General features: G+C 43.1%; 1 protein-coding gene across 1 annotated transcript in view; it reads right to left on the bottom strand.

The window, feature by feature from the left end:
• The window catches only part of LOC124721558 (calcium/calmodulin-dependent protein kinase type 1-like), a 496,340-nt gene that overhangs the window by 100,928 nt on the left and 373,247 nt on the right, over window positions 1-22,165 (bottom strand). The window contains exon 2 of the mRNA XM_047246595.1: window positions 2,713-2,847. Within this exon, the coding sequence (XP_047102551.1) occupies window positions 2,713-2,847 (135 nt within the window). The remainder of the gene's footprint in view (window positions 1-2,712; window positions 2,848-22,165) is intronic.

The following is a 22,165-nucleotide window of genomic DNA, read 5'->3' as shown; positions in this document are numbered from 1 at the left end:
TTGGAAATGATAACATATGGCCATTTGCCTCATTTTTCCTGCGGGAAAATCCACGCAATATTCGATCCTGATTTATCTGCGGTTCTAGGCGCTACAGTCTGGAATCGCGAAACCGCTATGGTCGCAGGTTCGGATCCTGCCTCGTGCATGGATGCGTGTGATGTCCTTAGGTTAGTTAGATTTATGTAGTTCTGAGTTCTAGGGGACTGATGACCTAAGAAGTTAAGTCCCACCATAGTGCTCAGAGCCATTTGAACCATTTTATCTGCGAACTATTGAACCAAGTATTATATAGGATAATGTACGCTGCAGACGTTATTGCGACAGTTGACCATCTTAACAGATTGGTAATGCGCTGCCCTCCTTTATTTATTTTCTTGTGTTCCGTGAGGCCATATGAGTATAATTTATTTGATCATTGCATTCATACAACACATTAAAAAGCACTATGGCGTGTGTTCACTCTAACGGTACCCACGCGTTGTCTTGACGGATCAAAATGTACTGGATTAGTGCTCATAAACGAGCAAGAATCGTTGTTTATGTACTAGTCTGTCATGTCCGCTCAAATTTATGAACAAACTGGTAAAATTGCCGACTGAAATTCTGAAAGTCACTTATCCATCTCTGTTTCGAAAAACGAGGAAGAGTTCACACGATATCACGAAATGAGCATCAACACACGATTTCTAAGAACTAAATTTTATCAAGTGTGTTTCTAATTGCAGCTTCCCCTGTCGATGAATACGGCATCGTGATATATCAGTACTTCTCACAGAGCACACAAAAGTGAGCTTCAGTATTATCATGCTTCTCTGTGTATCACTATCCGTAACGCATGCTTCATTCCACTTTCGAAGATGATATAGAGCCCTGAAACTGACGCTTTTTGTTTTATATATACACTACTGGCCATTAAAATTGCTACACCAAGAAGAAATGCAGATGATAAAAGGGTGTTCATTGGACCAATATATTATACTAGAACTGACATGTGATTACATTTTCACGCACTTTGGGTGCATAGATCCTGAGAAATCGGTACCCAGAACAACCGCCTCTGGCCGTAACAACGGCCTTGATACCCGTGGGCATTGAGTCAGAGCTTGGACGGCGTGTAAGGGTACAGCTGCCCATGCAGCTTCAACACGATACCACAGTTCATCAAGAGTAGTTAGTGACTGGCGTATAGTGACGAGCCAGTTGCTCGGCCACCATTGACCAGGCGTTTTCAACTGGTGAGAGATCTGGAGAATGTGCTGGCCAGGGCAGCAATTGAACTTTTTCTGTATCCACAAAGGCCCGTACAGGACCTGCAACATGCGGTCGTGCATTATCCTGCTGAAGTGTAGGGTTTCGCAGGGATCGAATGAAGGGTAGAGCCACGGGTCGTAACACATCTGAAATGTAACGTCCACAGTTCAGAGTGCCATCAATGCAAACAAGAGGTGACCGAGACGTGTAACCAATCCCACCCCACACCATCACGCCGGGTGATACGCCAGTATGGCGATGACGAATACACGCTTCCAATGTGCGTTCACGGCGATGTCGCCAAACACGGCTGCTACTATCATGAAGCTGTAACAGAACCTGGATTCATCCGAAGAAATGACGTTTTGCCATTCGTGCACCCAGGTTCGTCGTTGAGTACACCGTCGTAGGCGCTCCTGTCTGTGATGCAGCGTCACGGGTAACCGCAGCCATGGTCTCCGAGGTGATAGTCCATGCTTTTACAAACGTCGTCAAACTGTTCGTGTAGATGGTTGTTGTCTTGCAAACGTCCCCATCTGTTGACACAGGGATCGAGAAGTGACTGCACGATCCGTTACAGCCATGCGGATAAGATGCCTGTCATCTCAACTGCTAGTGGTAAAAGGCCGTTGGGATCCAGCACGGCGTTCCGTATTACCCTCCTGAACCCACTGATTCCATATTCTGCTAACAGTCATTGGATCACGACCAACGCGAGCAACAATGTCGCGATACGATAAACCGCAATCGTGATAGGCTACAATCCGACCTTTATCAATGATGGAAACGTGATGGTACGCATTTCTCCTCCTTACACGAGGCATCACAACAATGTTTCACCAGGCAACGCCGGTCAACTGCTGTTATGTATGAGAAATCGGTTTGAAACTTTCCTGATGTCAGCACGTTGTAGGTGTAGCCACCGGCGCTAACATTGTGTGAATGCTCTGAAAAGCTGATCATTTGCATATCACAGCATGTTCTTCCTGTCGGTTAAATTTCGCGTCTGTAGCACGTCATCTTCGTGGTGCAGCAATTTTAATGGCCTGTAGTGCACTTGAATTCTTCCTGCTACATTTGTTTGCAGTTTAGTCTCCCTACGACGGGCCATCTTGCTAGTGGCTTCACTTCCACGGCGTCCTATCTGCAAGATGTGTAGTGATAAGGCAATTTTAGAGTTGTATCCTGCATTTATTCCACGAATTCTTATTTTGCCGATGAAGGAGATATTCTCGTAATCGTAATGTATTAACATCACCTTTCGTAGAAGAGATCCTGAACGTCCGGACACACATCGATGTCCACGCGTTCGCTCTGTGGCTCACAATTTAATCTAAAGAACATAAGCGAGTCTACTGTGAAAAGAAAGGGAATTAAAAAAAATGTGCACACTATAAGAAATGAAACACACACTCCGCAGTTATGGCAGAATGAAATATGCGATGCTGGTAGACTGACCTTCGCAGAACTTTTATTTCGTTCTCTAAGGAGTCTTCTTTGCCCTTGAGCGCCTTCTTGTCTATTATCTTGACGGCGAACATCTGGCCCGGTTTCTCCTTGCTCTCCGCCAGGCGAACCTCGGAGAAGGCCCCTCTGCAAAACACACACACAGTCAAGATTAAGTCTCATAAAGTATGAAACACTTTAATTAAAAAGTGAAATATTAACCTCGCTAACGGCAGCATATATTATGAGAAGCTCATGCTTTTAAGAACCACTACGTTTTAGAATGGCACTAACACCAGGAATATTGGAAAACAAAGACATAAGGGACCGAACGAAAAGGTTCTTGGAGCATTAGCGGAGAATTACGGCCACTATGTTGTCTTTCATACAACCAAGAACAAGCCGCTATATCTGTAATGGATACTGTTTACTTACGTGTCAACGATCATTTAACTTACAAATTACACATGTTTGGAAAATAATGTAATCGGAAACATCTGTAGAAGAAATCAGTGTTATACGTCGTAGCTAGTGTTCGCTGTAGTACTAGGAAACTGTTCTAATAAATACCCAACAAGTAATTGATAAATTGACACTGAATATTATTAACATCTGGAGTTCTGCAGCCAGAAATATTCACCGCAGCAGCGTGACAAGCTCAGATGTCTCGGAAAAAAAAAATCAGCTGTGTTCTAATACAGACTGTCTAAAAATTTTGTTTTAGCAAAAACTGATTCTGAGATACGCTTCAAATAACTGCAGATAAGTCAACGACGAGGCCGTGGAGGCTCCCTTCCTGTGAGCCAGGGAGGGAGGGAGTCTTCTGCATCACCAGAGATCACTTGTGTCGCTCTGATATCTGTGGACTTCAGTTATCTCTGTGACAATTGCTTCTCTGACAAGGACAGCGGTGAGTGAAGCTTCCTGGCACACAAACTGTGTGCCGGAGAAGGACTCGAATCCGGAACCTTGCTATTCACGGGCAAATGCTCCACTGACTGAGCTGTCCAGGCCTATAATAATAATAATAATAATAATAATAATAATAATAATAATAATAATAATAATAATTATTATTATTATTATTATTATTATTATTATTATTATTATTATCATTTCTTTCTTGTCTCAGACGTAATGTCTGGTTAAAAATGGAAGGTGACGCGGACCTTGATCAAGCGTGACTTCCTTTTAACTGTACGGTATATGTTACATTGCATTTAGGAACTTTCGGGTAATTGAACATGTATCAATAATTACAGATTTCTGTAGTTGTATATATACGTTTGGATGTAGCTGTATTGCGTCGATGTACTGGTGGATATTGTGTGGTATGACTCCTGTAGTTGATAGTAGAATTGGTATGTCAACTTTATCCTGATGCCACATGTCCTTGACTTCCTCAGCCAGTTGGATGTATTTTTCAATTTTTTCTCCTGTTTTCTTCTGTATATTTGTTGTATTGGGTAGGGATATTTGGATTAGTTGTGTTAAATTTTTCTTTTTATTGGTGAGTATGATGTCAGGTTTGTTATGTGGTGTTTTATCTGTTATAATGGTTCTGTTCCAGTATAATTTGTATTCATCGTTCTCCAGTAAATTTTGTGGTGCAGACTTGTATGTGGGGACGTGTTGTTTTATTAGTTTATGTTGAATGGCAAGTTGTTGATGTATTATTTTTGCTACATTGTCACGTCTTCTGGGGTATTCTGTATTTGCTAGTATTGTACATCCACTTGTGATGTGATCTACTGTTTCGATTTGTTGTTTGCAAAGTCTGCATTTATCTGTTGTGGTATTGGGATCTTTAATAATATGCTTGCTGTAATATCTGGTGTTTATTGTTTGATCCTGTATTGCAATCATGAATCCTTCCGTCTCACTGTATATATTGCCTTTTCTTAGCCATGTGTTGGATGCGTCTTGATCGATGTGTGGCTGTGTTAGATGATACGGGTGCTTGCCATGTAGTGCTTTCTTTTTCCATTTTACTTTCTTCGTATCTGTTGATGTTATGTGATCTAAAGGGTTGTAGAAGTGGTTATGAAATTGCAGTGGTGCAGCCGATGTATTTATATGAGTGATTGCTTTGTGTATTTTGCTAGTTTCTGCTCGTTCTATAAAGAATTTTCTTAAATTGTCTACCTGTCCATAATGTAGGTTTTTTATGTCGATAAATACCCCTCCTCCTCCCTTTCTGCTTAATGTGAATCTTTCAGTTGCTGAATGTATGTGCTGTATTCTACATTTGTGGCATTGTGATCATGTAAGTGTATTGAGTGCTTCTAGGTCTGTGTTAGTCCATTTCACTACTACAAATGAGTAGGTAAATATTGGTATAGCATACGTATTTATAGCCTTTGTCTTGTTTCTTGCTGTCAATTCTGTTTTCAGTATTTTTGTTAGTCTTTGTCTATATTATTATTATTATTATTATTATTATTATTATTATTATTAGGCAGATGCACCACAATAGCTGCTTCTAATCTTTGATCTTTATTAACGAAAGACTCTCGGCACCTGAGAATACAGTTGTTATGAGACCGTGCATAAGTGTGAATGGCATTTATATTAAGGTGACTATATTTTACTCATATCTACTATGATGTGACGTCCATATTACGTCGCTGGTGAACTGTCTTCTAACATTTAAGGTATTGAGTAAATGGCAAATGATATAAATATATTGAAAATAATACGTTAATTATGGTTTGACAGTAGCCTGACAGTTCTACTCTTACGGCGTTTTATATTTACAAAGATTATACATATGAACAGAGGTATTATTTTATTATCTTAAACAGTCTGGATTATCTTTGGTTGTTGCATATGTTATTTCCGATTTACACTTTTTTGTGTTCTAAGAGTTCAATGAAGTATTTGAGATAGTATTTGTGTCTAAATTCTGTACGTTTAATTTCTTGTGGGAATTTTCTCGTGTGTATACGGAATTCCCATTCTTCAAGGATGTTCATTGCAAGACCTTTTGGTGTTCTCTGCAGTATTTGTAGTGTATTTTCGATTGTATCAGCGATTTGGTTTTGATTTTTCAAATGTAAGAAGAAGCTCGACTGATTAATCTCGCCGCGCGGGATTAGCCGAGCGGTCTTGGACGCTGCAGTCATGAACTGTGCGATTGGTCCCGGCGGAGGTTCGAGTCCTCCCTCGGGCATGGGTGTGTGTGTTTGTTCTTAGGATGGTTTAGGTTAAGTAGTGTGTAAGCTTAGGGACTGATGACCGCCGGCCGCGGTGTCCAAGCGGTTCTAGGCGCTTCAGTCTGGAACCGCGCGACTGCTACGGTCGCAGGTTCGAATCCTGCCTCGGGCATGGATGTGTGTGATGTCCTTAGGTTAGTTAGGTTTAAGTAGTTCTAAGTTCTAGGGGACTGCTGACCTCAGCTGTTAAGTCCCATAGTGCTCAGAGCTACTTGAACCACTGACTGATGACCTTAGCAGTTAAGTCCCGTAAGATTTTATACACATTTGAACATTTGATTAATCTCGATGTTTCTAATGTGCTAAAATTTTTTACTGCTAGGCCAATGTAAAAGTTATTACATTGGTTACGTGAGATTCATAATCACTGTGAACATATGATGTAAGAGCAGAACTGTCAAACTGTAAGTGACGAATTATTTTCAATATATTAACGTCATTTGTCATTTAATCAAATGGGTTCAAATGGCTCTGAGCACTATGGGACTTAACAGCTGTGGTCATCAGTCCCCTAGAACTTAGAACTACTTAAACCTAACTAACCTAAGGACATCACACACATCCATGACCGAGGCAGGATTCGAACCTGCGACCGTAGCAGTCGCACGGTTCCGGACTGCGCGCCTAGAACCGTGAGACCACCGCGGCCGGCTGTCATTTAATCAAAACATTTAAAGTTATAAGACAGTTCACTAGCGGCAAAATATGGACGTCACATTATTCTAGAGGTGAGTACAATACAGTCACTTTAATATAAATGACATTCACACTTATACACGGCTTCTCTACAATTTTATTCACGGATACTTGACAATGGTGATAAATGCCGAGACAGTCTGTCGTGAATAACGATTAGTTATTATAACCAGCTCTTATGGTGCATCTTTTTAACGATCATGTCATTATGTGACATATTACGCTGCTGGCCTTAAAGAAGGAAAAAATGTAGGTTATTGTCTAAATTTCAGAAAATTGTGCAAATTTGAACTAACAAGTTCACCGAGAAAATTCTGTATAAGACTTCACAGCATATTTGATACAAAAATGGTTCAAATGGCTCTGAGCACTATGGGACTCAACTGCTGAGGTCATTAGTCCCCTAGAACTTAGAACTACTTAAACCTAACTAACCTAAGGACATCACACACATCCATTCCCGAGGCAGGATTCGAACCTACGACCGTAGCGGTCGCGCGGTTCCAGACTGTAGCGCCTAGAACCGCTCGGCCACACTGGCCGGCATATTTGATACAAATTTACTAATTCTGTGAAGGAATTTACCACGTGTTTTAAGGTAGAATGACGCTAAAGTTGCGCCGAAGTGAAACGTCTGCTCTGCACAATTCTGATGCAATGCATAGACAGACGAAGTCGCCTCTCTTTCGGAAATAATTTAGTGAAATTAACGCGAAAAGGAGCGAAGGTTCTCGTACATTAGCACGGCTGTAAAAAAAATTTGGTTACGCGCGGCTGTGTCCAAACAGCCATTAGGCAGTGAATGGGCGCGCTCTGCCTTTGGTGTGTGATGGGTTGCCCGTTAATATACCACATTAGTGGGGAGTGCATCAGGGCGCAGTGTGGAGCAATTTGCAGGAAGCCAGGCGCGCGCAGGCTGGCTTAATTAGTTTTCTCGCGCTGAGCGGATGTGCGAAGAGCCGCGAAGCCGCTGCCAGCCGGAAGCCTCACCAGCCTGGCTTTTACGTAACTCATTTCCGCGACTCATTTCGCCAGTTCTGAGGCGAGCGCGCGTAGTCTGCCAGGTGACACGCTGCCGTCAAAGGCCCTCTCGGACTCTTCTCGCGGCCCGTCCGAGTAAAACGCCTTGACTTAGCACTCTGGGTAATACATCACATTAAATACTCTATGCCTACCAATGCTACGGCCGCTGCCTCTTCCGTATATGACGTCAGCACTTAGACGTGGATCCGTGGACGGGAGGAGGGGGCATCTGAGGTCAGGGGACTCCCCCTCCTCTCAAAGATCGCGTTACTGTAACTGGTTATAATCACATCAGTTTCTCACAAAGACCTTGTAAAAAATAACTAGACTCACTGATGGCGCTGCAGTCGCGGGATAATTTGAACCTTCGGCTGGACGCCATTATAGTGGTTGTAAAATGGTTCAAATGGCTCTGAGCACTATGGGACTCAACTGCTGAGGTCATTAGTCCGCTAGAACTTAGAACTAGTTAAACCTAACTAACCTAAGGACATCACAAACATCCATGCCCGAGGCAGGATTCGAACCTGCGACCGTAGCGGTCCTGCGGTTCCAGACTGCAGCGCCTTTAACCGCACGTCCACTTCGGCCAGCCAATACTGGTTGTAGTCTGATGTGTTGTGTAGTATTGTTGTTTATGAAGACCTTGATTCAACGTTGTATATTTGTTGGGGCGCACATACAGTATTTGTTACTCGTAATTCTAATGTCTGTACGTTCCAATCAAAAGAAGTACAATGGTGAAGAGTTGTGCAGCGATTAATTGTACAAATAAATTCGAGAAAGGAACGAATATTAAATTTCACAGGTATGTGTGTGGTGTCACCGCCAGACACCGCACTTGCTAGGTGGTAGCCTTTAAATCGTCCGCGGTCCGTTAGTATACGTCGGACCCGCGTGTCGCCACTATCAGTGATTGCAGACCGAGCGCCGCCACACGGCAGGTCTAGAGAGACTTCCTAGCACTCGCCCCAGTTGTACAACCGACGTTGCTAGCGATGGATCACTGACAAAATACGCTCTCATTTGCCGAGACGATAGTTAGCATAGCCTTCAGCTATGTCATTTGCTACGACCTAGCAAGGCGCCAGTACCAGTTACTATTGATACTGTAATCATTTACCGTCAAGAGCGACGCTCATCATTAATGGATTAAAGTTAAGTATTCCGCCAGCTACGTCCGTTTTTCTAAAGTCTAATTTCCTTGTCCTGTTCCAGACCTCACGCCAGCCTGCGTGAGCTAAAACGCGTGCCTTTCGGCTTCCTCTAATAATACGGTGTTGGCTCTCCTCCCAACCCACAACAATGTGGATATTTTAAGTTGTTTTGTATGTCAGTGCACTTGCTTAATAAATGTTTTTGTAACACGGTATTAGCATAATGTCTGTGCATCTATTTGCAGGTTTCCTTTCTCAAAACCACAGCTGTTACAAAAATGGTTACACGCTGTCAGGAGGCAAGATTTCCGACCGACAGAATACCATTTTATATGTTCTGGTCATTTTGAAGAAAGTTGGCTGATCGGTAGTGTTTTCATGGTCTAGGTTAGGTTGAAACTTTATAATTTGGTCGTGGGTTGCGAAAGCGCTATGCCATATATAACGCACTTCTCGTCATAAAATCTAAAGCAAGGTAGAGTCAGAAAATATCTATATAGTGGGCAAATCTTAGAGTATTTTGATGCATTTTGCGTACATCTATCGTAAATGAACTACGAAAAATGCTAGGGGTCCAGTACATTACTTTTAGCTACGTCAGATCATGTAGTATGTAAGATAAATTCACAAACAGTGACTAGTTGCTGTTTGTTCATAAATTAAAAAGTATATTGTAGTAACGTATTTAAATGAGGCATTATGTTCGTGACCTAATTCGAGGGAAGGCATTTTATAACCAAAAGCGATGTGTAAGCATTCGAACTCCGCGCGTCAGTTTACCACTCTAATGGCCGCCGGCCAGCTATTCAATTTGTCCGCTCTTCACAGTCGACCAATCGTGCGGTTGTGGGGGCCTGGTTTCTCACATAACTTTCGTAGAATATAGTAGCACAAAAACTGAGTCTCGAAAACAGTAAGTTATTTTACAAAACTGTAACCTATGTTTAGTGAGAGATGCTTTTCAGTTGCTCTGAAGAAGGGCTTGCCTACGACGATGTCCTTCCGGCCTGACCGAGGGGCAGCAGAAAAAATTCCCGCCAGGGAAAGAAATTCTTTCATAGATTCTTCATACTAGCTTACAAAACGAATTCTTTTTATTTGTAAAGGTCCGTATTTTCCGCACTTGTCTTCACACGTACATACAATGATAGTTTTCTGCTACTGCCATCTTCAGATCTACTACAAATACAGGGTGTTACAAAAAGGTACGGCCAAACTTTCAGGAAACATTCCTCACACACAAAGAAAGAAAATATGTTATGTGGACATCTCTCCGGAAACGCTTACTTTCCATGTTAGAGCTCATTTTATTACTTCTCTTCAAATCACATTAATCATGGAATGGAAACACACAGCAACAGAACGTACCAGCGTGACTTCAAACACTTTGTTACAGGAAATGATCAAAATGTCCTCCGTTAGCGAGGATACATGCATCCACCCTCCGTCGCATGGAATCCATGATGCGCTGATGAAGCCCTGGAGAATGGCGTATTGTATCACAGCCGTCCACAATACGAGCACGAAGAGTCTCTACATTTGGTACCGGGGTTGCGTAGACAAGATCTTTCAAATGGCCCCATAAATGAAAGTCAAGAGGGTTGAGGTCATGAGAGCGTGGAGGCCATGGAACTGGTCCGCCTCTACCAATCCATCGGTCACCGAATCTGTTGTTGAGAAGCGTACGAAAACCTCGACTGAAATGTACAGGAGCTCCACAGTGCATGAATCACATGTTGTGTCGTACTTGTAAAGGCACATGTTCTAGCAGCACAGTTGGGGTATCCCGTATGAAATCATGATAACGTGCTCCATTGAGCGTAGGTGGAAGAACATGGGGCCCAATCAAGACATCACCAACAATGCCTGCCCAAACGTTCACAGAAAATCTGTGTTGATGACGTGATTGCACAATTGCGTACGGATTCTCGTCAGCCCACACATGTTGATTGCGAAAATTTACAATTTGATCACGTTGGAATGAAGCCTCATTCGTAATGAGAACATTTGGCTATGGCTCTGAGCACTATGGGACTCAACTGCTGAGGTCATTAGTCCCCTAGAACTTAGAACTAGTTAAACCTAACTAACCTAAGGACATCACACACATCCATGCCCGAGGCAGGATTCGAACCTGCGACCGTAGCGGTCTAGCGGTTCCAGACTGCAGCGCCAGAACCGCGCGGCCATTTCGGCCGGCATGAGAACATTTGCACTGAAATGAGGACTGACACATTGTTGGATGAACCATTCGCAGAAGTGTACCCGTGGAGGCCAATCAGCTGCTGATAGTGCCTGCACCCGCTGTACATGATACGGAAACAACTGGTTCTCCCGTAGCATTCTCCATACAGTGATGTGGTCAACGTTACCTTGTACAGCAGCAACTTCTCTGACGCTGACATTAGGGTTAACGTCAACTGCACGAAGAATTGCCACGTCCATTGCAGGTGTCCTCGTCGTTCTAGGTCTTCCCCAGTCGCGAGTCATAGGCTGGAATGTTCCGTGCTCCCTAAGACGCCGATCAATTGCTTCGAACGTCTTCCTGTCGGGACACCTTCGTTCTGGAAATCTGTCTCGATACAAACGTACCGCGCCACGGCTATTGCCCCGTGCTAATCCATACATCAAATGGGCATCTGCCAACTCCGCATTTGTAAACATTGCACTGACTGCAAAACCACATTCGTGATGAACACTAACCTGTTGATGCTACGTACTGATGTGCTAGATGCTAGTACTGTAGAGCAATGAGTCGCATGTCAACACAAGCTCCGAAGTCAACATTACCTTCCTTCAAGTGGGCCAACTGGCGGTGAAACGAGGAAGTACAGTACATACTGACGAAACTAAAATCAGCTCCAACATGGAAATTAAGTGTTTCCGGACACATGTCCACATAACATCTTTTCTTTATTTGTGTGTGAGGAACGTTTCCTGAACGTTTGGCCGTACCTATTTGTAACACTCTGTATAAAAACTGGTGTAACCATCCAAGTTGGACTAGCTGAAGCAATATCTATAACTGGCCTAGTGATACGTAAGAAAAATTAAAAAAATATTTACATTATTATTATTTTTCTTATGCATCACTAGGCCTCTATCATAGATTTTGCTTCAGCCAACTGAAGTCACTTGATTACACCTTTTTTTTTCTATTTGTAACAGATCTGAAGATGGCAGTAGCCGAAACCGCTACCTGAAAAAAGTGATCAACGCGGACCTTTACCAATGACGTGCCATAAAATGATCGCAGACTCATTTAAGGACTTATGTCTTCATTCGACGAAACCTTATTCGTCACGGTTCGAGAATTCATAGTAAATCAAGTAAATAAGACAGAAAGAGAAAGATCCTACAATAATTTAACATTTTTAGAAAGGAACCTCGTTTTCCAAATTTACTCTCTCGCACCCTCTTAGTACTAAAATTTTTAACACAAGTGTGGCTAGTAAGTGCCATACTGATATTAGTGAGTGCATATTTAGAGTTTATATCGTGTAAATTATGACGTCGTCGAAGTTACGAGAATCCGTTGCTATTACAGTTCTTGAACAGACTGTAGCACATGAACTTAAATTTAAAATTACATTTTTTCCTGAATTTCAATTTCGTTGAAGTTATGCTAAAGCCAGGTCCTGAGCACTAATGAAAAAATTATAATACTAAATTTTTTATAAATTTTGTTGTAATTAAAATCCTCAGCATCTTTGGCACGTTAAAAATGAGGTTGGCGGTTATATTTGCGGGAAGGAAGAAAATACCGAACTATCTCCGCCACAGAATTGAATCCTGGGTCTCCACCTCTTCCCAAAATAGTATGCAGCAATCGTTTCTAATTGTTAGTCACTGTTACGTGGCGTATTGTGGTGTAATACCGGGGGGCTGGATCGCGTGAAACTACACTATCACGTTTGGTTCACGAAATCAAAGTTTAACTACAGGAAGAAGGAACGAAGGAAGGAAGATCAGAATTTCGCGTCCCGTCGAAGACTATGCCACTTAAAAGTGAGCACAAAATCGAATTGGACAAAGGAAACTGGTGAGAATCACCACTGTCAGCATTTCTTGCATTCGCTGCAGTTATTTATGTAAACTGAAGAAAACTTTCACCTAGACGGCTAAAGAGATTGCTAAATTCAAACCATGGAATGCATGTCCAGTGTTTTAATTGCTGTATCATCTCGCACACTAGCACTTTTGTACACGACATTCTTGAAGGTAATTATTGAGTGGGAAACAAACCGAAAACTAAATCGGTATGGAACATTAGGAATTTAAACCCTACTCCTCCACATTATGATTCTCGTTTATTAAATACTGTGTAATCCGAAACTGTGATAGTTATTTCTCCGTTTAACATTTTATTCGTATAGTAGCAGTTTGTCAACATTATTCCGATCCTGCGGTTGATTACCAGTCATCTCTTTCATATTCTGTCACTCTGGATAGTGCAATATTTCTGATGTTTGTACGGCCATTTTGGACGTATTTATTCTCCGCTCTGTGTCTGTTAAAAGTTTCTGCGCAGAGTAAACACCCTCTGTTATTTATTTCATCTATTTGCATGTCCGTTTTTTAAATCTGTTTGGATGCGGTTTTATGGTACCGAAGGTGCTGTGCAAACATTGGCTGATTTGTATCATATTTTCACGCTCTGCTGTATTCCTTGTAGCGCGTTTCTAGTTTACTGATCGTCTGTCTCATACAGATTACATCATTTACATTTGAGTTGGTAGAACTCTGCTTGTTTGTAGTAGTTTGAACATTTTCCGAGTTTTTAATCCAGTCCCAGTCGTTTCTGTTGTGCTGTTTATCCCGAACGCTTTGAGGTAATTATTATTCCGAGTGTTTATTAATAATCACAAAAATCGAAACAATTTCTATCAGATGTTAGTGTCACGAACACCACTATTGCTAGTGGTAACTCACGACCGGCATCACACAAACAGATATTTGTATAAATCGAAACGTTAAAACGTTGCAGGATTACGTCCCACGCGTGGTCTGCGATCATAGTGAAAACACCGACAAGACTGCCATTCACGTCAGTTGCATTCCGAAAAACGCGTTTTCAGACTTCATATCCGCATAGAAATAAGGAACTGTCGATAGACCAAATGACTCGACAGACCAATCCAACTTCATAAAGGCCCTTCTGGTGCAAAATTGCAAAAAATCTGCTGGTAGAACGGGTTTCCTGATGTCTCCGCGGTAATATACAAATTGCAGCTGTGTATTATGCTATCTTGTAGGAAATAATTTAAAGCGTCAGTTGTCTCACCAATTTGACTACTCCGAAACGTATGTCTGAAGAGCACGAGATCTGATAAGGTAAAAACTCGTTTCACCGCCTTAAACCAAATTACATTGCAGTTTTATAGGAAAGTCCACAATTTATACCATAAATTTTTTTATTGAATGTAGACTCAAAAATGTTCAAATCATCGTTTCGTAAAGCTTTTATGATAATATCCGAAGTAGATCGGGCGATTAAAATTAAGGCGTTTTTAAGCTCACACGTGTTCAAAAAAAATGGTTCTAATGGCTCTGAGCACTATGGGACTTAACTTCTGAGGTCATCAGTCCCCTAGAACTTAGAACTATTTAAACCTAACTAATCTAAGGACATCACACACAACCATGCCCGAGGCAGGATTCGAACCTGCGACCGTAGCGATCGCGCGGTTCCAGACTGTAGCGCCTAGAACCGCTCGGCCACTCCGGCCGGCTCACGTGTTTGACGGCATGTATTATTCAGTTTTAAGAATAAAATAAGCGACTCAACGTAACAATGAACCATAAGCATTCTATTCCACAGGTAAAACTGAGTCTGGTTGGATTTTTAGCAAATACTAGGTGTTTTAAAGAATTACCACATTTTCCCCACAGGAGGGAGTATTGGTCAAAACTTGAAGAAAAGTTTCTAGAACTAGAAGGAAAATTTCTAGAACTAGAAGGAAAATTTCTAGAACTGTGTCCGGAAACGAATACCTGTTGATACGTGGGCCGTTTTACTTGTAATAAGTAATGTAAAGTGTTTGCGATGTAAGCTGTCGTACTGTTGCAGTGCACTGGACGTATCTGAATGGTTATAATTTGCGCTATTGGTGGGACGCTGTCTTTGCAGGAAGAGAACGGTTGTTTTATGCACGACGGGGTACAATCCCGTTTCCTGCGAATCGTGTGACATTATCCCACCGTAACGTTTCATGGTCGTTGCATTGGTTGAGGTGATCCGGTAGCATGGCCTCCCTGTTAACCGGACCTGCAACCATTGTCTTTCAGACAGAGGATTTAGAAGCATTCGTGTATGCCCAGTCCATCGACAATGCGCAGACGTTACAGGTGCGTATGAGCTATGCATGTCAGGCAATTACGGTTGCTAGGTCCAGAAACGAAAATGCCGGGCAGCAACGTAGGTCATTCCACTCTGATATTCACTGATAAAACTAATGTCACTTGCGAAAGCGCGCGGAACACGCTTCTCTAGCTAATGCGTAGCGCAGACAATTTTAACCCTCATTCTCACTTGCGCCTCAAAACGGGTACGAGCAACATGCGAGCGTGGTAGGTTGGCACATTCTTCGCTCTGCGTGTAGCGCATTTTTACATTGTTTGTTGCGCTCGTTCGTCCTAGGAAGAGAAACACTGGACACTGACATAAGTTTTTTTGGTACACCTACATACAATCTAAAACAAGAAACTTATCGCTCGCCGGCCGCGGTGGTCTAGCGGTTCTAGGCGCTCAGTCCGGAACCGCGCGACTGATACGGTCGCAGGTTCGAATCCTGCCTCGGGCATGGATGTGTGTGATGTCCTTACGTTAGTTAGGTTTAAGTAGTTCTAAGTTCTAGGGGACTGATGACCACAGATGTTAAGTCCCATAGTGCTCAGAGCCATTTCAACCAAACTAGTCGCTCGTGCATTTTACATACGACCAGTTTCTCTTTGGGTTTTCCGCCATATTTCGAGACAGAGTTTCGCTTTGAAAACTATTCAAACCATCTCGCTTTTAAGTCAGCGTTAATGTCGGGGTCCATCTTTCACATTAACTGTACTTAAAACTTATGAATTCTGTACAAACTTTAATTTATATAAGGATTTTTACAATAAGCAGAGAGTTAGACCAATTACAAATGATGCGAAGTCACACCCAATAGCTAACAAAATTTCACATACACTATGTCATCAAAAGTTTCCGGTCACCTGGCTGAAAATGGCTTACAAGTTCGTGGCGCGCTCCACCTGTAATGCTGAAATTCAATACGGTGTTGGCCCACCCTTAGCCTTGATACAGCTTTCACTCGCGCTGGCATACGTTCAATCAAGCGCTGGAAGGTTTCTTGGGGAATGGCAGCCCAATCTTCACGGAGTGCTGCACTGAGGAGAAGTATCAATGCCGGCTGGTGAGGCATGGCACGAAGTCGGCGTTCCAAAACATCCCAAAGTTTTCTCTAGGATTCAGGTCAGGACTCTGTGCAGGCCAGTCCATTACAGGGATGTCATTGTCGTGTAACCACTCCGCCACAGGCCGTGCATTATGAACAGGTGCTCGATCGTGTTGAAAGATGCAATCGCCATCCCCGAATTGCTTTTCAACTGTGGGAAGCAAGCAGGTGCTTAAAACATCAATGTAGCCTTGTGCTGTGATAATGCCACGCAAAACAACAAGGAGTACAAATCCCCCTCCATGAAAACCACGACCACACCAAAACACCACCGCGTCCTTATTTTACTATTGGCACTACACACCCTGGCAGGTGACATTCACTGGGCATTCGCCATACCCACACCCTGCCATCGGATCGCCACATTGTGTACCTTGATTCGTCACTTCACACAACGTTTTTCCAGTGTTCTATCGTCCAATGTTTACGCTCCTTACACCTAGCGAGGCGTCGTTTGGCATTTACCGGCGCGATGTGTGGTTTATGAGCAGCTGCTCGACCATGAAATCCAAGTTCTCTTACCTCTCGCCTAACTGTCTTAGTATTTGCAGTGGATCCTGATTCAGTTTGAAATTCTTGTGTGGTGGTTTGGATAGATGCCTGCCTATTACAAATTACGACCCTCTTCAACTGTCGGCGGTCTTTGTCAGTCAACAGACGAGGTCGGCCTGTACGATTTTGTGCTGTACGTGTCCCTTCACGTTTCCACTTCACTATTCCATCGGAAGCAGTGGATCTATGGATGTTTAGGAGCGTGGAAACGTCGCGTACAGACGTGTGACACAAGTGACACCCAATCACCTGATCACGTTCGAAGTCCGTGAGTTCCGCGGAGCGCCCCATTCTGCTGTCTCACGTCTAATGACTACTGATATGTAGGACCTGGCAGTAGCTGGCAGCACAATGCACACAATACGAAAAACGGATCTTTTTTGGTGGTTTCCAGATACTTTTAATCACATAGTGTACTTATTTGTCAACTTCTTTCTAGTTGTATGTTAATTTAGGAGCATTCTTAATATGTCACTGAACTTATTTGTAAATGCGAAGTAAAAAAAGCCATAGATCGTTCACATTGCTATGCATTTCATTCAAAAATATGAAGATATTCTACCAAGCAGCGATGGAAAAATCAGTTCGCGTATTACCCAACGCTCAGCTGGATCTTACCATTGGAAGGACGACTCCGGCTGCTGCCTGTGGAGGTATGGCGAACACTTGCTACGAGCTACGACACCGAACACATTTTAGCTTGGTTATGAGAACATGTGTAAGACCTTTTTTCGAAAAGGATCGCACTACAGCCGTGGCTCTGAGGTATGTCTTGTTTTCCGCAAGAAGTAAAAAGTGACGAAGGAATAAATGCCGCAATGCCACACAGAAAAAATAGGGCTGTTTGTAAATGCAAGCTCTTTCGCAAGAGAATGCTCTGCGCTCTCTCTCTCTCTCTCTCTCTCTCTCTCTCTCTCTGTCTCTCTCTCTCAACACACGCTATTTTCAGAAACACGGATACACACTGCCTCTTGAATTCAGGAAATGGATACTGAAATATGAAGCATTCAATTCCAATAGGGATTTACTAGTACTACAAAAACAACGCGATCTCGATAAAACTACGATTGTCGATTGAAGCGCCCAACGAGTCTCTCTCGTTTTATTTACAAGAGGAAATCGTGGCCTCCCACATGTCTAGGTTTGGTATTAATACGATTTTAAATCAAATGAACATTTTTGCGCTCTTAAAACATTTTAACGAACGAATGCGGATGGGCAAAGCGTGCATTCCGTAGAGAAATGGAGATGATTGCCAGACACGTAAACTGCCTACATTAATAGGTGCTTGATCATTTTTAGCATTCAGTACCTGAAACGGTAAAAACGAAACCCGTATGGTATCACTTCGTTGTCCGTATGTCTATTTAGACGATATTGCAGCGCCTGTGTCATTCTGATTACGATGCGAAGTTCCTTTGGACATTCATACACGTCCACAGGAACTTTCCATCGTAATCAGAACACAGGCGCTGCAGTATCGTATTTACAGGGTGTTTCAAAAATGACCGGTATATTTGAAACGGCAATAAAAACTAAACGAGCAGCGATAGAAATACACCGTTTGTTGCAATATGCTTGGGACAACAGTACATTTTCAGGCGGACAAACTTTCGAAATTACAGTAGTTACAATTTTCAACAACAGATGGCGCTGCAAGTGATGTGAAAGATATAGAAGACAACGCAGTCTGTGGGTGCGCCATTCTGTACGTCGTCTTTCTGCTGTAAGCGTGTGCTGTGGACAACATGGTTTATTCCTTAGAACAGAGGATTTTTCTGGTGTTGGAATTCCACCGCCTAGAACACAGTGTTGTTGCAACAAGACGAAGTTTTCAACGGAGGTTTAATGTAACCAAAGGACCGAAAAGCGATACAATAAAGGATCTGTTTGAAAAATTTCAACGGACTGGGAACGTGACGGATGAACGTGCTGGAAAGGTAGGGCGACCGCGTACGGCAACCACAGAGGGCAACGCGCAGCTAGTGCAGCAGGTGATCCAACAGCGGCCTCGGGTTTCCGTTCGCCGTGTTGCAGCTGCGGTCCAAATGACGCCAACGTTCACGTATCGTCTCATGCGCCAGAGTTTACACCTCTATCCATACAAAATTCAAATGCGGCAACCCCTCAGCGCCGCTACCATTGCTGCACGAGAGACATTCGCTAACGATATAGTGCACAGGATTGATGACGGCGATATGCATGTGGGCAGCATTTGGTTTACTGACGAAGCTTATTTTTACCTGGACGGCTTCGTCAATAAACAGAACTGGCGCATATGGGGAACCGAAAAGTCCCATGTTGCAGTCCCATCGTCCCTGCATCCTCAAAAAGTACTGGTCTGGGCCGCCATTTCTTCCAAAGGAATCATTGGCCCATTTTTCAGATCCGAAACGATTACTGCATCACGCTATCTGGACATTCTCTGTGAATTTGTGGCGGTACAAACTGCCTTAGACGACACTGCGAACACCTCGTGGTTTATGCAAGATGGTGCCCGGCCACATCGCACGGCCGACGTCTTTAATTTCCTGAATGAATATTTCGATGATCGTGTGATTGCTTTGGGCTATCCGAAACATACAGGAGGAGGCGTGGATTGGCCTCCCTATTCGCCAGACATGAACCCCTGTGACTTCTTTCTGTGGGGACACTTGAAAGACCAGGTGTACCGCCAGAATCCAGAAACAATTAAACAGCTGAAGCAGTACATCTCATCTGCATGTGAAGCCATTCCGCCAGACACGTTGTCAAAGGTTTCGGGTAGTTTCATTCAGAGACTACGCCATATTATTGCTACGCATGGTGGATATGTGGAAAATATCTTACTATAGAGTTTCCCAGACCGCAGCGCCATCTGTTGTTGAAAATTGTAACTACTGTAATTTCGAAAGTTTGTCTGCCTGAAAATGTACTGTTGTCCCAAGCATATTGCAACAAACGGTGTATTTCTATCGCTGCTCGTTTAGTTTTTATTGCCGTTTCAAATATACCGGTCATTTTTGAAACACCCTGTATCTGCCGATACCAGGCAAGAGAGTTTCAAGTACAACGTTTGACCTGCACTGGAATATACATCATGGGTGTACGAGTATAGGTCGTAGACGCATGGCTGAGACATATGGAAGTATGGGTCTGGCAGTGAGTCGTCCACGGATAGCCAAACGGTATGGCGACCGCTTGCGATAAGCGTGAAATCCGTGTTACAGTCGCTGTGCTGCACAAATTCTCACTGTCGTCATTCCATTCTTCAGCTGATGGTTGCCCTTATTCGCAATTTCGAATTCTCATAATATATGTCTGTATGGTTCTCAAACTCGCCAGGGTAGCCGAGAGCGCTAACGCGCTGCTTCCTGGACTCGGGTAAGCGCGCCGGCCCCGGATCGAATCCGCCCGGCGGATTAACGACGAGGGCAGATGTGCCGGCCAGCCTGGATGTGTTTTTTAGGCGGTTTTCCACATCCCGCTAGGTGAATACCGGGCTGGTCCCCATGTTCCGCCTCAGTTACACGGCTCGCAGACATCTGAACACATTCGCACTGCTGGTCGCGGTGGCCGTGCGGTTCTAGGCGCTCCAGTCCGGAGTCGCGCTGCTGCTACGGTCGCAGGTTCGAATCCTGCCTCGGGCATGGGTGTGTGTGATGTCCTTAGGTTAGTTAGGTTTAAGTAGTTCTAAGTTCTAGGGGACTGATGACCACAGCAGTTGAGTCCCATAGTGCTCAGAGCCATTTGAACCATTCGCAATATTCGATGGATTACACTCGACGCAGACAGTTGTGGTACACTGATTCCGTCCCGGAGGGTACGGGGTGGCGGCAGTAAGGACATCCGGCCACCCCTTAAACATTAACATGCCAAATCCGATTAACGATGGCTGACCCTGCGTAACTGCGGGACAAGGCTCAAGTGATAGATATATAGATATGTCTGTATGGTTTTTAACAGTCTGATGGACAGACATTTTTCTCAGGATTGGATGGACGTTCAGAGTTGAAATTTATGTCACATACTAACATCTATGGTTCCTTGGCGGTGTACAAAACTTAAGCTTCTACGCCAATGCAGTCAACAGATACAGAAATTTATGTCACATATTTGGTACTCGCAAACTCACTCATCACAACCTATATGGTATTTCCTGTTGACATAGAATCATGAAATTCACCAACGGCTTGTGTGGTATGGCCAAAAAGGGCATTCCGTACATACAAGGAAATGATTGCCAGAAGCGTGAACAAGCCAAGGAATAAAAAAAGTCAAAAAATTGTTAATTTGCCATTATATCATACGAAAAAAGTTTTTTTTTTCATTTGTTATCCGACTTCAGACTTAAAACCGGTCAAAATATTCGAAGGAAGGAAGGAAGTAAGGAAATGGATTAGGTTTTAACATCCCGTCAACGACTAGATCATTAGAGACGGAGCAAAATCTCTAATTGGGGACGGGTGGAGGAGGAAATCAACTGCGCTCTTTCACAGGAACCGTCCAGGGATTCGCAATTTAAGGAAATCATGGAAAACCTCGATCATGACAACCGTACAGTAATCTGAACCCCCGCTTTCCCAAGTACCACACCGCCGCCTCGCTAGACACAATAAATTAAACACATTAGAAAACATGTATATTTCAGCTCATCTTAAGTATTTGTACAATGCATAACGTGCCAACTTCGATGCTCTAGTACCGCTCTCGAAGGATTTTTCACGAGTTATGTTAATTTTCTACGGTTAGTTGGCTACAAGAAACTGCACTTTTTTATTTATGCATAAATTTAATAATTCACTGAGTTTACAGCCAATAGAATATTAAGCCTTGAGTTTTTGTAAGATAATTAAGGAAACAAAGCGTCCGTATTCATCGGTGATGAATCGCTCGAACACTCGTATGCAGATTCAAAAATGTCCAAATGTATGTGAAATCTTATGGGACTTAACTGCTAAGGTCATCAGTCCTTAAGCTTACACACTACTTAACCTAAATTATCCTAAGGACAAACACAAACACACACACACACTAAGCTTACACACTACTTAACCTAAATTATCCTAAGGACAAACACAAACACACACACACACACACACACACACACACACACACACACACACATGCCCGAGGGAGGACTCGAACCACCGCCGGGATCAGTCGCATAGTCCATGAGTGCAGCGCCTAAGACCGCTCGGCTAATCCCGCGCGGCTCATATGCAGATTAATGGACTTGTTACAGAATATCTTGACGACCAGCCGTGATGTTACCAACTTGTTAACGTCTTATAACTGCACAAAAAAATCTGTTACGAGTCAAATTTGATCTGCTGTTCCCAGTAATTAACGATATGGTTTGCGATCATTCGTCGTAAATTAAATTGTTATT

Source organism: Schistocerca piceifrons, chromosome X (genome assembly GCF_021461385.2).
Source record: "Schistocerca piceifrons isolate TAMUIC-IGC-003096 chromosome X, iqSchPice1.1, whole genome shotgun sequence".
NCBI lineage: Eukaryota > Metazoa > Arthropoda > Insecta > Orthoptera > Acrididae > Schistocerca > Schistocerca piceifrons.
The sequence above is the reverse complement of the archived record's forward strand: the minus strand, read 5'-3'. Positions and strand labels throughout refer to the sequence as shown.